Source organism: Triticum aestivum, chromosome 6D (genome assembly GCF_018294505.1).
Source record: "Triticum aestivum cultivar Chinese Spring chromosome 6D, IWGSC CS RefSeq v2.1, whole genome shotgun sequence".
In the NCBI taxonomy this organism is placed as follows: domain Eukaryota; kingdom Viridiplantae; phylum Streptophyta; class Magnoliopsida; order Poales; family Poaceae; genus Triticum; species Triticum aestivum.
In genome coordinates, this window is record NC_057811.1 from 60,376,483 (window position 1) to 60,390,788 (window position 14,306).

The 14,306-nt window shown below is 46.0% G+C and overlaps 1 protein-coding gene across 6 annotated transcripts; it reads left to right on the forward strand.

Moving 5' to 3' along the window:
• The first annotated feature begins 319 nt into the window (after nt 1–319).
• On the forward strand, nt 320–8,182 carry LOC123143529 (beta-amylase 8). 6 transcript variants are annotated; one of them, XM_044562470.1, is made up of 10 exons: nt 320–823; nt 1,003–1,230; nt 1,518–1,688; nt 2,437–2,640; nt 3,061–3,255; nt 5,491–5,655; nt 6,066–6,326; nt 6,865–7,077; nt 7,162–7,384; nt 7,725–8,182. In XM_044562470.1, exons 1-10 carry the CDS (start codon nt 455–457, stop codon nt 7,751–7,753), a joined length of 2,058 nt encoding a protein of 685 aa, XP_044418405.1. In that variant the 5' UTR covers nt 320–454; the 3' UTR covers nt 7,754–8,182. The 6 variants fall into 6 exon arrangements, with proteins under 6 accessions (XP_044418405.1, XP_044418407.1, XP_044418406.1 ...); XM_044562472.1 differs by having other exon boundaries at nt 1,614–1,688; XM_044562471.1 differs by having other exon boundaries at nt 1,006–1,230.
• Nucleotides 8,183–14,306: the final 6,124 nt, after the last annotated feature.

The following is a 14,306-nucleotide window of genomic DNA, read 5'->3' on the forward strand; positions in this document are numbered from 1 at the left end:
AATGTGATGTTGGTTTGTGGTGTGACTTCCTCTCCTCACTATAAACACTAGTTTTGTAAAAAATTCCTTTGATCAAAATGAAAATTCTAGGGGGAAACTCCCTTCCCCTCTTTGTGGCGGCGTTTCAATCAAAAAAGGAAAAGAATATTAACCTCTACTCGGGTGAAAAACTTGGTTGAGCCAGCCAAACCGATCATAAGCATCGACCATGTTACACAACTCTTTTTACTTTTGCGTCACAATTTTTTTTTAATTTCAAATCTCGCATGGATTTACAACCTTTCTAAATTTAATGCTTGGTCAGCGGTGCCTCGTCAGCATTCCGTCCTCTGGCCTACACTCCCGTCTCCACTTCCTCGATCAGCAGCCGCGCCGGCAGCAGCTCGCGGTGCCCCTCCCTCCTCCCCAGCGCTCGCAGATCGGCGCCGGCGCCGCGGCCGCCGGGCGGAGGGCCATGGCCACGAAGCACCCACACGGGGACGCTGATCCGTCCACCTCGCCTCCCCCGCCGCCGAGCCGCCGCCCGCGCGGCTTCGCCTCCGCCTCTACCCCCGCGGCGCCTCCTCCCCCGGGGCGGCGGCGCGGCGAGCGGGAGAGGGAGCGGGAGAAGGAGCGGACGAAGCTGCGGGAGCGGCAGCGGCGCGCCATCACCAGCCGTATGCTGGCCGGGCTGCGGCAGCACGGCAACTTCCCCCTCCCCGCCCGCGCCGACATGAACGACGTCCTCGCCGCCCTCGCCCGCGCCGCCGGGTGGACCGTCCACCCCGACGGCACCACCTTCCTCTCCTCTCCCCCGCCCCCTCTCCCTTCCCCCGCCCAATTCGTACGTGCGCCCTCTCCAGTCTCCTATTGCCCCTACTTACCTAGATGTTCGGATTTTGCTTGCTGGAGCTATCCACTTCCCGTATGATAATGTCATCCCTTGAAAACATTGTGAAGGTATTGATTTCGCAAGAAATGATTCGCATTGCGACCATAACACATTCATGTTCGTATTTGCAGCAGGGGGCTTTCCAGGCTACTTCTCTGGAAACCCCAGTTTTTACCAACTCTCTGAACAGCTACGCCATTGGGACGCCATTAGATTCCCAGGCTTCAGCCCTACAAACAGATGATAGCCTGTCACCGTCGTCATTGGATTCAGTCGTGGTGGCAGAGCAAAGCATAAAGAATGAGAGCTATGGGAATTCAAGTTCAGCCAATTCTCTGAATTGCATGGGAAGTGACCAGGTGAGCAAAGTTTGCAATTTGATTCGCTTAATGGATGCTTGTGGTATGCTGGTGTATATAAACGAGATAACCTTGGGATGTAGCATCGCCTATTTGCCATAATAACTTGGTCTTTATCAGCTCTTATAGCCTATAACCCATGAAGTTAGTTGCCCGTCGATAGGGCCTAGAATGTTGTAGCTCCAGCTTGCAGTGGTATTCTAATTGCGCCATATAGCATTATTTGTACGGACCAGTAATCTATCATGTAATTGCATTGTCGAGTTCACTGATTCTTCATTTTGCAGCCCAACTTTTCGTTTGGGCTTTCTGATTTAGCAAATCAAATTGGAATCAAATTGGGCGACAACCTCAGTTTTTCTTTTATTGTTCAATTGGAGCAGCTATTGAGAGCATCAGCAGTATGCGCGGGTGATTTCACGAAAACTCCATATATACCAGTGTACGCCTCTTTGTCTGTAAGTTCCTGGTGAACCTCTTGATCCCATATCTGCTATGTTAATCCTGTTTTCTCGCTTCCTTTGTCTGACACCATTTTCAATATACACATGGTTGGAACTGACTTTTCATGCTTCAATTAAAGTTCTGAACTTTATGTTTGCAAACTTGCACATTTGCACCCTAAACTTGCCAGCTTGTATCACTTGCCGTTGGAACTTGAAATTAGATTACAGCCACCCTAACTTGCTTATTTTTAATCTGTTTGGTCATTTACCTTCTTCGTTTTGAACAAATTTGATGTTGTGGCATGTCGTTTGAGGTGGACTGGGTGAGTAGATGAGGTGGCTTTGTCGTTTCCATCTGATGTGATGCCAGGTCATCTCTCTCTTGCTAATTGGATGTCATGTAATAGATGGCCAAAAAGGTTGAACAGAAATGTTTAAGGGGGGTTGATATAGTACTTTGCAAATCTGGTTGTATGTTTTTACCGGGTTTGCCCCTAGTTGTGAGTCCTCTCATGGCCAGGTGCATGTGTAAGTGTAACTTGAATACTTAACATAGCACCAAAGTTCACACGGGTTCTCTGAATCTGACTGAGAACTAGAGAATCATACCATATGCAGTTCGTTCTTTTTAAGATTATGCATTTAAAGTAAATTGTAAGTTGAGAACTCTATGTTTTCTTTATCTTCATATATTCCTGAAATTTTGACATCTATAATCTATCTATCACACCATGCTTTAGCATTGTTGCTGTTGCTGTAGATGGGCATTATCAATTGTTATTGCCAATTGGTTGATCCTGAGGCTGTACGCGCTGAACTAAGGCATCTAAAGTCTTTGAATGTTGATGGAGTTGTTGTAGACTGTTGGTGGGGGATTGTGGAAGCCTGGACTCCTCAAAAATATGAATGGTCTGGCTACAGGGATCTTTTTGGTATTATTAAAGAGTTCAAGCTAAAAGTTCAGGTTAGAATACTACCATGAGTTATGGCATTTTCTAGGATGCTATTACTCACACATCTGACATTTTCGTATTTTTTTGCAACTTTATACACATGTACTATTGGTGATTGAATTATAGCAAGTTACTAGAGTATACCTGGATCTCTCATACTAAAGCATAGACTTAGACAGAAGTCATCCATTCATTGAATCCAAATGGACTCGACTTTCTTGATTCTTGACATAACCAGAAACCTGACCTTCCAAAGCGAGGAAATAACATGACTAAACCTTTTGAGCTTATATGATAAATTTTCAATTATGAGCATGATGTAGCATTGCACGATATTTAAAATCCTTAAACTGGATAAGCTTCTCTTATCTCCCTTGTCATATTGAACTCAGACTTACATTGGCTAACAAGTGTTCTTCAACAAATTTAAGGTTGTATTGTCATTTCATGGGTCTGGGGAGTGTGGATCTGGTGGTGTGTTAATTGCTCTTCCTAGGTGGGTACTGGAAATTGCACAAGAGAACCAAGATATATTTTTCACTGATCGAGAAGGTAGGAGGAATACAGAATGCCTCTCCTGGGGAATTGACAAAGAACGAGTCCTTCGAGGGAGAACTGGCATTGAGGTATTGGGCCATCCTTGGTAATTTTTCTTCTCTCCTCTATAAACCCTCCTTTAACATCTCTGTTTACAACAACAACAACAACAAAGCCTTTAGTCCCAAACAAGTTGGGGTAGGCTAGAGGTGAAACCCATAAGATCTCGCAACCAACTCATGGCTCTGGCACATGGATAGCAAGCTTCCACGCACCCCTGTCCATAGCTAGCTCTTTGGTGATACTCCAATCCTTCAGGTCTCTCTTAACGGACTCCTCCCATGTCAAATTCGGTCTACCCCGCCCTCTCTTGACATTCTCCGCACGCTTTAGCCGTCCGCTATGCACTGGAGCTTCTGGAGGCCTGCGCTGAATATGCCCAAACCATCTCAGACGATGTTGGACAAGCTTCTCCTCAATTGGTGCTACCCCAACTCTATCTCGTATATCATCATTCCGGACTCGATCCTTCCTCGTGTGGCCACACATCCATCTCAACATACGCATCTCCGCCACACCTAACTGTTGAACATGTCGCCTTTTAGTCGGCCAACACTCCACGCCATACAACATTGCGGGTCGAACCGCCGTCCTGTAGAACTTGCCTTTTAGCTTTTGTGGCACTCTCTTGTCACAGAGAATGCTAGAAGCTTGGCGCCACTTCATCCATCCGGCTTTGATTCGATGGTTCACATCTTCATCAATACCCCCATCCTCCTGCAACATTGACCCCAAATACCGAAAGGTGTCCTTCCGAGGTACCACCTGGCCATCAAGGCTAACCTCCTCCTCACACCTAGTAGTACTGAAACCGCACATCATGTACTCGGTTTTAGTTCTACTAAGCCTAAACCCTTTCGATTCCAAGGTTTGTCTCCATAACTCTAACTTCCTATTTACCCCCATCTGACTATCGTCAACTAGCACCACATCATCCGCAAAGAGCATACACCATGGGATATCTCCTTGTATATCCCTTGTGACCTCATCCATCACCAATGCAAAAAGATAAGGGATCAAAGCTGGCCCCTGATGTAGTCCTATCTTAATCGGGAAGTCATCGGTGTCGACATCACTTGTTCGAACACTTGTCACAACATTATCGTACATGTCCTTGATGAGGGTAATGTACTTTGCTGGGACTTTGTGTTTCTCCAAGGCCCACCACATGGCATTCCGCGGTATCTTATCATAGGCCTTCTCCAAGTCAATGAACACCATATGCAAGTCCTTCTTTTGCTCCCTATATCTCTCCATAAGTTGTCGTACCAAGAAAATGGCTTCCATGGTCGACCTCCCAGGCATGAAACCAAACTGATTTTTGGTTACGCTTGTCATTCTTCTTAAGCGGTGCTCCATGACTCTCTCCCATAGCTTCATTGTATGGCTCATCAGCTTAATTCCACGGTAATTAGTACAACTCTGGACATCCCCCTTGTTCTTGAAGATTGGTACTAATATACTCCGTCTCCTTTCTTCTGGCATCTTGTTTGCCCGAAAAATGAGGTTGAAAAGCTTGGTTAGCCATACTATCGCTATGTCCCCGAGACCTTTCCACACCTCAATGGGGATACAATCAGGGCCCATCGCCTTGCCTCCTTTCATCCTTTTTAAAGCCTCCTTCACCTCAGTCTCCTGGATTCGCCGCACCAAACGCATGCTGGTCTCATCAAAGGAGTCGTCCAGTTCAATGGTAGAACTCTCATTCTCCCCATTGAACAGCTTGTCGAAGTACTCCCGCCATCTATGCTTAATCTCCTCGTCCTTCACCAAGAGTTGGCCTGCTCCGTCCTTGATGCATTTGACTTGGCCAATATCCCTCGTCTTCCTCTCTCGGATCTTGGCCATCTTATAGATGTCCCTTTCACCTTCCTTCGTGCCTAACCGTTGGTAGAGGTCCTCATATGCCCGACCCCTTGCTTCACCAACAGCTCGCTTTGCGGCCTTCTTCGCCATCTTGTACTTCTCTATGTTGTCTGCACTCCTATCCTTTAACATCTCTGTTTATTTTTTTTAAAAAGCTGCCATTCTCCTTAGACAAGCATTACTTCGGTCTTTTCCTAGTGACATTTTTAATTCATTTAAATGGTAGTCCTTTCTACACAGTTGTAATTGCAGTATATCTTGTTGATAGCCAATAGCTGTCCTGTCATTTGATACATTGAACTTGCATTGTATCGCCATTAATCTTTTTCATATCAATTCTCTAATAGAAGGAGAGACATGTATACTGAATTATTGATACTCGATGAGATTATATGCAGGTTTATTTTGATTTCATGAGGAGCTTTCATATGGAATTCAGAAGCTTATCTGAAGAGGGTCTTATTTCTGCTATTGAGGTTGGATTAGGTGCTTCTGGAGAGCTAAGATACCCTTCGTGTCCAGAAAAAATGGGCTGGAGATATCCTGGTATTGGTGAGTTTCAGGTACTTACTTAAAACTCCAAACCTCTTGCGCTTATTCAAAGAAAAAGACGTATTTACTTGAATTCCAGTTTCCAAGTTCGAACCATCAAGGATAGGGACACTTACTCCAGTTACCTTGTTTCCTGATTCTGAACCCTTCTCATTTTATTCATTGGTCCTGAAGGAGTGTAAAATATTACTACCTTGTTATGTTGTTATTAAGCTGCGGTAGAGGAAAAAAAATATGCGCAGTAGGCACCTTTCGAGAACCATATAATACTGCTTCGTTGGTGTGTGGGCCATGACTTCAACTTATCTTTCGGATTGCGCACATACAAAAATGTCGTGCTACATTTCTGTCGTGGATGGTAGCATGCACAGTTTGTAAATGCATACATAATGTATTCTTTTGTTGATTGCTTCGTCGACAGTGTTATGACAGGTATATGCAAAAGAACCTACGGCAATCAGCCTTGGCACGGGGGCATTTGTTTTGGGCCCGTGGGCCTGATAATGCTGGCTACTATAATTCAAGGTCACATGAGACTGGCTTTTTTTGTGACGGAGGTGATTATGACAGCTACTACGGGCGTTTCTTCCTTAATTGGTATTCTGGAATCCTCATAGATCATGTGGATCAGGTGCTCTCACTTGCTACTCTTGCATTTGATGGAGCAGCAATTGTGGTGAAGGTATGCTATATCTTGGTACACATTCTCTCTAATTTTCAAAGAAGCTTCACATATATTCCTTTGTTGTTGTTTTCTGTCTCTCTAGTTTCCTGTGTATGTCACATCAAACTTGCATGTAATCTGTATCCATTAAGCTTTTTTTTTATTCTGGGTTGCACTTCTGTTCAAAGCAACCAAAGATTGCTGAAAAACTGGTAAGTAATATAGCTTTGACAAGTTACGGGGAGTTGAATGCCTAATCATGAAGCATCCCTCAAATTTAGATGAGACATGGTACAGAAGCTACTCAAAATGCTAATTATTAGTTCGACTATTTAAAAAATTCAGACAAAAAAGAGGCTGAATTTTTGCACTCATCAAACTTGCGAAATACTGTAATCATACTAGGATATACATGTATTAAGCGGATCACTTGCCTGGTCTCATAGTACAGCCTTCCTATATAGCATATGTTGCCCTGATAAGTCCATGGAACTTGCCCCTCATATTTCTCTTGCCAATTTGGCTGTTTCATGACAAGACAATTATCTTTCCTCAGATCCCCTCCATCTATTGGTGGTACAGAACTGCAAGCCATGCTGCAGAGCTTACTGCAGGATTCTACAACCCTACAAATCGAGATGGATACTCTCCAGTTTTCAGAATGCTCAAGAAGCATTCCATAATTCTTAAAGTGGTTTGTTATGGCCCAGAATTTACAGTTCAGGAGAATGATGAAGCATTTGCTGACCCAGAAGGTTTAACCTGGCAGGTGAGATGTTGTAAGAAGTCTCTGAAGCTACGATTGCGTATTTTTTTTTCCGTGGATAGTTTTGATACACTTGAAATTTTGCAGGTTATGAACGCAGCATGGGATCATGGTCTATCTGTAAGTGTAGAGAGTGCTCTTCCATGTCTTGATGTGGACATGTACTCTCGGATCCTTGACACAGCGAAGCCGAGGAATGATCCTGACCGTCACCATCTCTCATTCTTCGCATACCGTCAGCGAACTCCATTCCTTTTGCAGAGAGATGTGTGCTTCTCAGAGCTTGAGACCTTTGTAAAGTGTATGCACGGTTAGTAACAGTTTTTTCACTTTCTAACTTCTTCATAGCACCATTATTTCATGTTATCTTCTTAATCCTTATCAGTAAAATCATTATTTGCCTTTTGGGGTTAATAGAATGATGTGCATAACAATGATGTCATGGTGCAAACTATTAGTTTGAATCATATGATCTGCTCTGCTGTTACATTCAGTATGTGGATGGGACCGATAAAAGGACATAAATCAAACATATCACCATTAAGCATCACTGCCTTGTATCATCTGTGCTGTTACTCTTCAAAAGCTACCTCTGCATTCTTGATGGGAGGATTATGATCTGATAACTAAGTTGATGATTTTGTCTGCAGGGGAGGCTACCCAGAACTTTGTAGATTGACATATTGCAGCTTGCGTTCTGCAAATTTCCGCATTCCCTTCGTGGCTATCGCAAGATTGAACTCATATTTCTGATTACCGCGTTCCGGCCATCTCCGCCTTATGCTACGGGTCAGCCGATCAGATGGCACTGAAACTGATGTGCCGGTGGTGGGCAGGGATTAGTATCCCTTATCTGCGGTACAGGGCTGGTAGTTCAGCAAGTTTTTACCATGGCGTCACCTGGCCTGGGCTGGAAAGATGGAAAGAATGGCGAGGCATATATCTAATAGTACTACATTATCATGCTCTAATATGCAAAGAAATCCTCTCCTGAATGGGTGGTAAACCATCTGTCTCTGAATTCTCGATGATGCTTAGACTTTGTTTAACCGAAACATCTTTCTAGATTGTGACTGAAATTTGAACTGTTCGAGCTGAGGTTAGGTCTGAAATGGTCGTTAATTTTGTTATTTATATAGTTTGCGGAGCCTAACTTTCTGGACTAACGAAGCCGATAAGCACCGACTTCAGGGAGTCCTCCTATTTAATGCTATATGGGCTAGCCATGGCATGGGTCATAAACCTGGATTATTTTTCATTTTAGAAAAAAATATTTCTGTTTTTAAAAAGCATATTATTAGAACCCAGTTTTAAAATGGGGAAAAAGGGTACAGTGCTCAATTGTCCGACATAAATAAACTGGATAACACCTGGATTAGGAATGGTTACATGCATGATGACCTGACCAGCGAATGTGCAACTAATTGTGGTGCTTTTCCCAGAAGCTAGCAGTGCAACCGCATATACAACATAACTTGATCTCCCAATAACATTCTAAATGGAAAACACAACAATAAGAGCATCTCCAGCCGTTGGCCTCCTAGGAGGCGCTAAAAATCGCCCCCCGGGGGCATACCGGTGCTAAAATCGGCGTAAGGGCTTCCGGGCCCCCAGCCGCCGGCCCCAGGGTCGCCCCCAGAAGGTGACATTTTTTTAATACAAAATAGGAATTCGGCTAAAGTTCGGCGAAAATTGACATTTTATAGCATAGTTTGAATTACATAAACAAATTTAATGCCATTCTACGGCGGCAAGAACGCGGTGAGCTTGGCGAAGTCGCAGTCGTCGTCGTCGGCCTTCTCCTCCTTGACGCGGACGCCGCCCCTGCTGGACCCCTCGCCCTGGCAGACCGGTGCGGGTGGTGCGCTGTTGTCGCTGTCATCGTCGAGGACGATGACCCCCCTCGTCGCGGGCTCGCCGATGCCATGCGGCGAGCTCTTCATAGGCGCGGCGCTGGCGCTCCATCTCCGTCCGCGCCCAGTCATCGCGCGCCCACTTCAAGACCGCCGCGTCGTCGAGCGCCTCCTTCTCGCCGCCAGCGATCCCACGCTCCGTCTTCACAGCAGCGAGCCCAGGCTCCTACTTCACGGCGGTGAGACCCGGCTCCGTCTTCGGCTTGACGAGTCGGGGAGGAGCCGATGACGAGGCGCGCCCGCCGCCTTCGTTGATGACGATGCCGGCCGAGCGGGGTCTCCGCTGTGGGCTCGGCCTTGACGTCGAACACCGCCGGGGAGCCGGAGGAGTGGGAAGAGGATTGGGAGGAGGAGCGGGACGAGGACGACGAGCCGGAGACAAACCTCCTGGGCATCCATTGCCCGGCGCCGCGGCGGGGGAAGGTGCGCGAGAACCTCGCGGAGCGTCCGGCCGGGGGCGGACCACCACAGGCGTCGCCCCTCGCTGTTCCACCGGCCCCCACCACCGACGCCTCGTTGGTGGAGGCGAGGTGTTGCTCCTGACGGCGCTAGAAGTACGCCGCCCACGCCTCGTGGTTGTCGGCGGCGTACTGCGGGGAGGCGTGCTGCTCCTCGGTCAGCGACGACCGAACGCGGTCGACCTCGCTGGCGAAGTAGTCGGGGCGCGCGCCGACGTCCGGCAAGGGGGAATGGGGACGCCTCCGGCGCTGAGCCTCCATCCTGTCGGCCGAGCGCGCATGCCTGGAGGCGCCAGGATGTTGGCCTCGAAAAGCAGGTGCGCCTCCCACGCTTGCAGCGAGCGGCGGCTGAAGCTGTTGGCCGCCGCTCCGTCGCCGGGGAACTACTCGCGCATCGTCGCGGCTGGGGCAGGGAGAGAGTAGAGGTTCGTCAGCGGCGGGGGGTGGGGGGGACACTTTTATAGCCGCCGGGGGAGGCGTGTGTACGCGTCGCGGGGAGTGAGGCGTCGCCGCGCCGCCCGTGAAGAGCCGCTCTGTGGTGAGGAATCAATGGAAGGCTGACCGGCGGCAGCCTTGGCATTGATTCCCTGCGGGAAACCGAGGCGTTCTGAGGACGACGAGGCGAGTGTCGCTGACTCGGCGGGCCCGCGGCTCTTTCGCGCCAAAACCGTTTCGCCCGCCGCGCCCGAGCGCCCCCTAGCGCGCCGGGTTCGGCTTGGGTCCGCCGGCGCCAAATTTGGCCCAAGCCGGCGAAAATTGGGCTTCTGGGGGTGCGGCTGGGCCGATTTTTGTGCGCCGGCGCGAAAAAATTGTCTAAGGAGGGCGTGTTGGGAGCGCGGCTGGAGATGCTCTAACTAAAGAACGTTTCAATTCAACTCCTTTTCTATTACACAACATAATGTACTACAAGATGCTTTTGAAGCTGGAATGGCCCTTTCAAGTTTCAACATAACAAACGCGGCATACCCTGAGCAGTAGAGGTGCAGATTGAAGATTAAGATCGCTTCACGGGGTAGCTAGAGACACAATTGGAGCTGCAAATGGATCCAATAACGATAACCACCGCGACTTTGATGATGAACAACACAATGAAAACGAGGCTGCAATCTAGGAGGAAGAGTATCAACAGGTTGTCTGTCAGAAAATATGGTAACAACGACTCATTTAGCCACTTAGCAACAAATTGCATCACTCTTTCCTATCATATCGGTGCAAGTTGCAACCTACTCTGATGCTTTTGTCTGACCATGGGGTCTTCCTTGAGAGGACCAGGGTAGAGTGCAAGAACAAGTTGGGCCTACATGCTCGTAGGCAGGCTCATAATGAACTTTCCATCCATTGATCGATGCAAAATAACCATGGTGACCAAACCCTTGATGATTAAATAAGTTCCTTATCGCGTAATGATAGAGCCAAAGAGCGCAATCACATTGTTGCAGTGCCTTTCCCTCGTAGACAAGGGACAACCATGCCCTTGGTCACCTCTCTAGCGGATGACCTCGGTCAGCTCAGTTATCTGAAGAAGTAGCCTGCCATGGTGAACATGAATGGTGCTATATGATGAGCTCCAGTTTCTGGGTCTGATGATACACATGATGATACATGGTAAGTGAACTATCCATAACCTATATCTGCCAAAACAATCAGGTAATTGCATGGACAAGTGAGAAATTCATAGGGGTTTGTGTTTGTGTTTGTGTATTCCAAATCTTCGGACACCAAGAAGCAAAAGGGTGCTGAGCACCGTGAGGATAACTCCAACCCACATAGGAATTTTAAACAAGATGTTGAATGCAAAGGCGGTACCCAACACTGCACACATATTTTTTTTAAACTCAAACGCAAAACCCAGCGAAGAAAACAAAGATAAAATGAAAGTGACAAATAAGGTGTACTCAACCTTTGAGGATATTAGTAGAAACAAATGCAAGCTTTACAATGATGCATAAGCACATACTGACGAAAGGAGGGTACTCTTCTCTCTAGAGTTCATCAAAGTGCCTCCCTATACATGATTGAGCGATAAGTGTGAGTCTGATGCGCAAAAACTAAGACAGATTGTTCAGTGAAAGGTACATGTTTTCACTCGAATGTTGGCTTTTATCAAATTTCATCGGGTTTATCTTGTTTCATAACATACATCTTATTTGTTTCATAATATATCAACAACATCCGAGCGCATGAAAGTCAAGCACATTCAACGGTGGATCGATGCACGGTATATAGCATGCACCATGCAGGTTAGAAATCCACTCCCTTTTATTGCCGTAATAAAGAAAGACAACGACACAACTTTGAATGATACACTGCCAAATTGATTTACTCTCTTGTGCTCTTAACCAATTATTTATAGGTGAGTTTTAGTTTGTGGGTCGGTCCTATCTTGTAAGAGATTAACTAATATTTTGTTTCGCATCGTGTTCCATGTGCAAAATTGCCATTGTCTCAATTGTGGAAACAAAGTGTACAACATACGATGAACGACCATTTATATAAGCAATTTATATGAGGATGCTCATTTTACTATGGCATTATTGTCGACCATTGTCAATTCTTGCGTATATTTAAAAACTTCCAATTTTATAAAAAATATATAAATATCCCTTGGAGTTTGAGTGGGCTTTCTATCCTTTAAGCTAAACTACTAAAACCTAGCAAAGCTGGGAACTTTCCGATCATTCAAGCCTATCAAATTAATCGCCAATTCATCTCCTTGATGCGCGTTTTGAAGTTTTCTGTATTTCTCTCGGCCCTCATATCACATGGATCAATCTCCATTGATCAACATTCTTTCTTGGCTTCACCGTTCAAAAAAAACATTCTTTCTCGCCCAAGCAAAATAAAATAAAAATAATCATGACCCTAGTCCCTCGAGATGATTTGAGATCGTAGTTTGCAGGACGACCAGAGTAAGCAGATAAGACTTTTAGTGGATGGGCGAGATAGAGGGAAAATAGTTGAGGCGGTCTAATAGGAGGGAGAAGTATATGGTGGCTATGTGAACCATGTGGTGCATGTTGTAACTCTGATTATCCTTCGATAATTCCCCGTGCCTTCGAATCCATATTCTGCAAAGAAGCAACATAAAATGCGCAAAAATGACATCAAATAATTCCAAGACAGAGAAGTAAAACGATGAATAACCTATTCAATCTGTGGCTTAGAGAAATCTGGCTTGGGTGGTATGGAGCCACTTGAATTTGTTTCTCCTCTCATAGGCCACCTAACAATCCCTTAGTTATGAAGTTGGTCCTCTGGTAGGTCAACAACTTTAAGATCTATATCGATTGTTTAAATAAACCATGAACTGTAACTCCATACAAAAATGATGCACTGGGCCGACACAGTTCATCCATACAAAGTTCATGAAAAATGAAAATCGTGCTTTATGTCTGATTTGATTTTGCATTTAGGTGGTTCACAGGCTCCTATAAAGTGACATGTGTTCAAGATGAAAAACCCATATATCCAATGAAACTTTCTAATTAGAATACACAAGAGGAAGCCATACTGAATATAAATAATAAAATAGAGAAAGTAGAACAACTACATGAAAACCAACTTTCATACTTAACTACTCTCTCAAGTCAAATAACTAGATGCCTTATCACAAACACTAGTTTTTTTCTCATATGAAATGCATTGGAGTACTACTGTTGGAGTATATAATTTTTAGTAACTAGCTTATAGACGATGTTCATCGCAAACAACTACCTTCATAATATTACTACATTAGAACAACTAGCTAGTTGACCATTTTTCCTGTTTATAGAATTTGTTTTTACATAGATAACAAAGAAATAAGTTGGATCCTTCATGCACTGGTTGGTAGGCATTTTACATAGGTCCAATGCTCTCTCTCCTATTTAATTATTTTACCACGTCACTTTTCTTACCTATGTATCACCCGTAACACCTTTACACGGTGGAGCACTACAACGATGTCAATCACGTAGTGTTAATGCAGATAGTTGTGCCGAATGGCTAGCCAGTTAACTGCACGTGCGGTCGTGGAACACATGGATAATAACATGGTGACAGACCAGTTGGCGTTAGACTAAACAAATATTATTTTATTTTCTATAGATGAGAAAGTAGAGATAGCAAATTATCCTCGGGGACAGACCAGTTGGGGCTCGAAGAGATTCGGGGACGTCTCTCTTCAGATTCTCCTCGCTAGGGAAATCATCGCACGCCTCGACGCCGCCCAGGACGTCCGCCCCCTCTCCGACGTCGAGTCCTGGCTGCGCCGTAGACTTAAGTGTGCATACCTTGGCCTCGCATCCCTTGAGAGGTCCATTGAGCGCCATCGCACTCGATTCCGATGGTTCTGTGAAGGTGACACGAGCACAGTTTTCCTGAAGATCCACACGGCACATCGTCGGCAGAAGAACCACATCTTCCAACTTCATGGTAATGGAAATCTGGTCTGAGACCACGTTGACATGAGCCCTATGGCCTTCGAGCACTTCACCTTGATCTTTGACTCCCACGAGCCCCACAACTCCTCCATCGATCTCCAGGCCATACATCATCCGGCCTTCTGACATGTCCGGCTTTGACGCGCCATTCTCCGAGTCCGAGATTTGGGCGGCCGTCAAGAGGCTACCGGCGGGCAAGGCACCGGGCCCAGGTGGATTCACCGTGGAGTTTCTTCACGCATGCTGAGACATAGTTGAGCATCACATCTGCGATGTCTTCCACAAGCTCTATCTGATGAATGGATGTGGATTCCACAAACTGAACGAAGCGCTTCTTACTCTACTCCCTAAAAAGGCCGACGCCTCCTCGCTCTTCGACTATCGCCCCATCAGCCTGATCCATCTCTTGGCCAAGTTGTTCGCGAAGGTGCTCTCTCTGA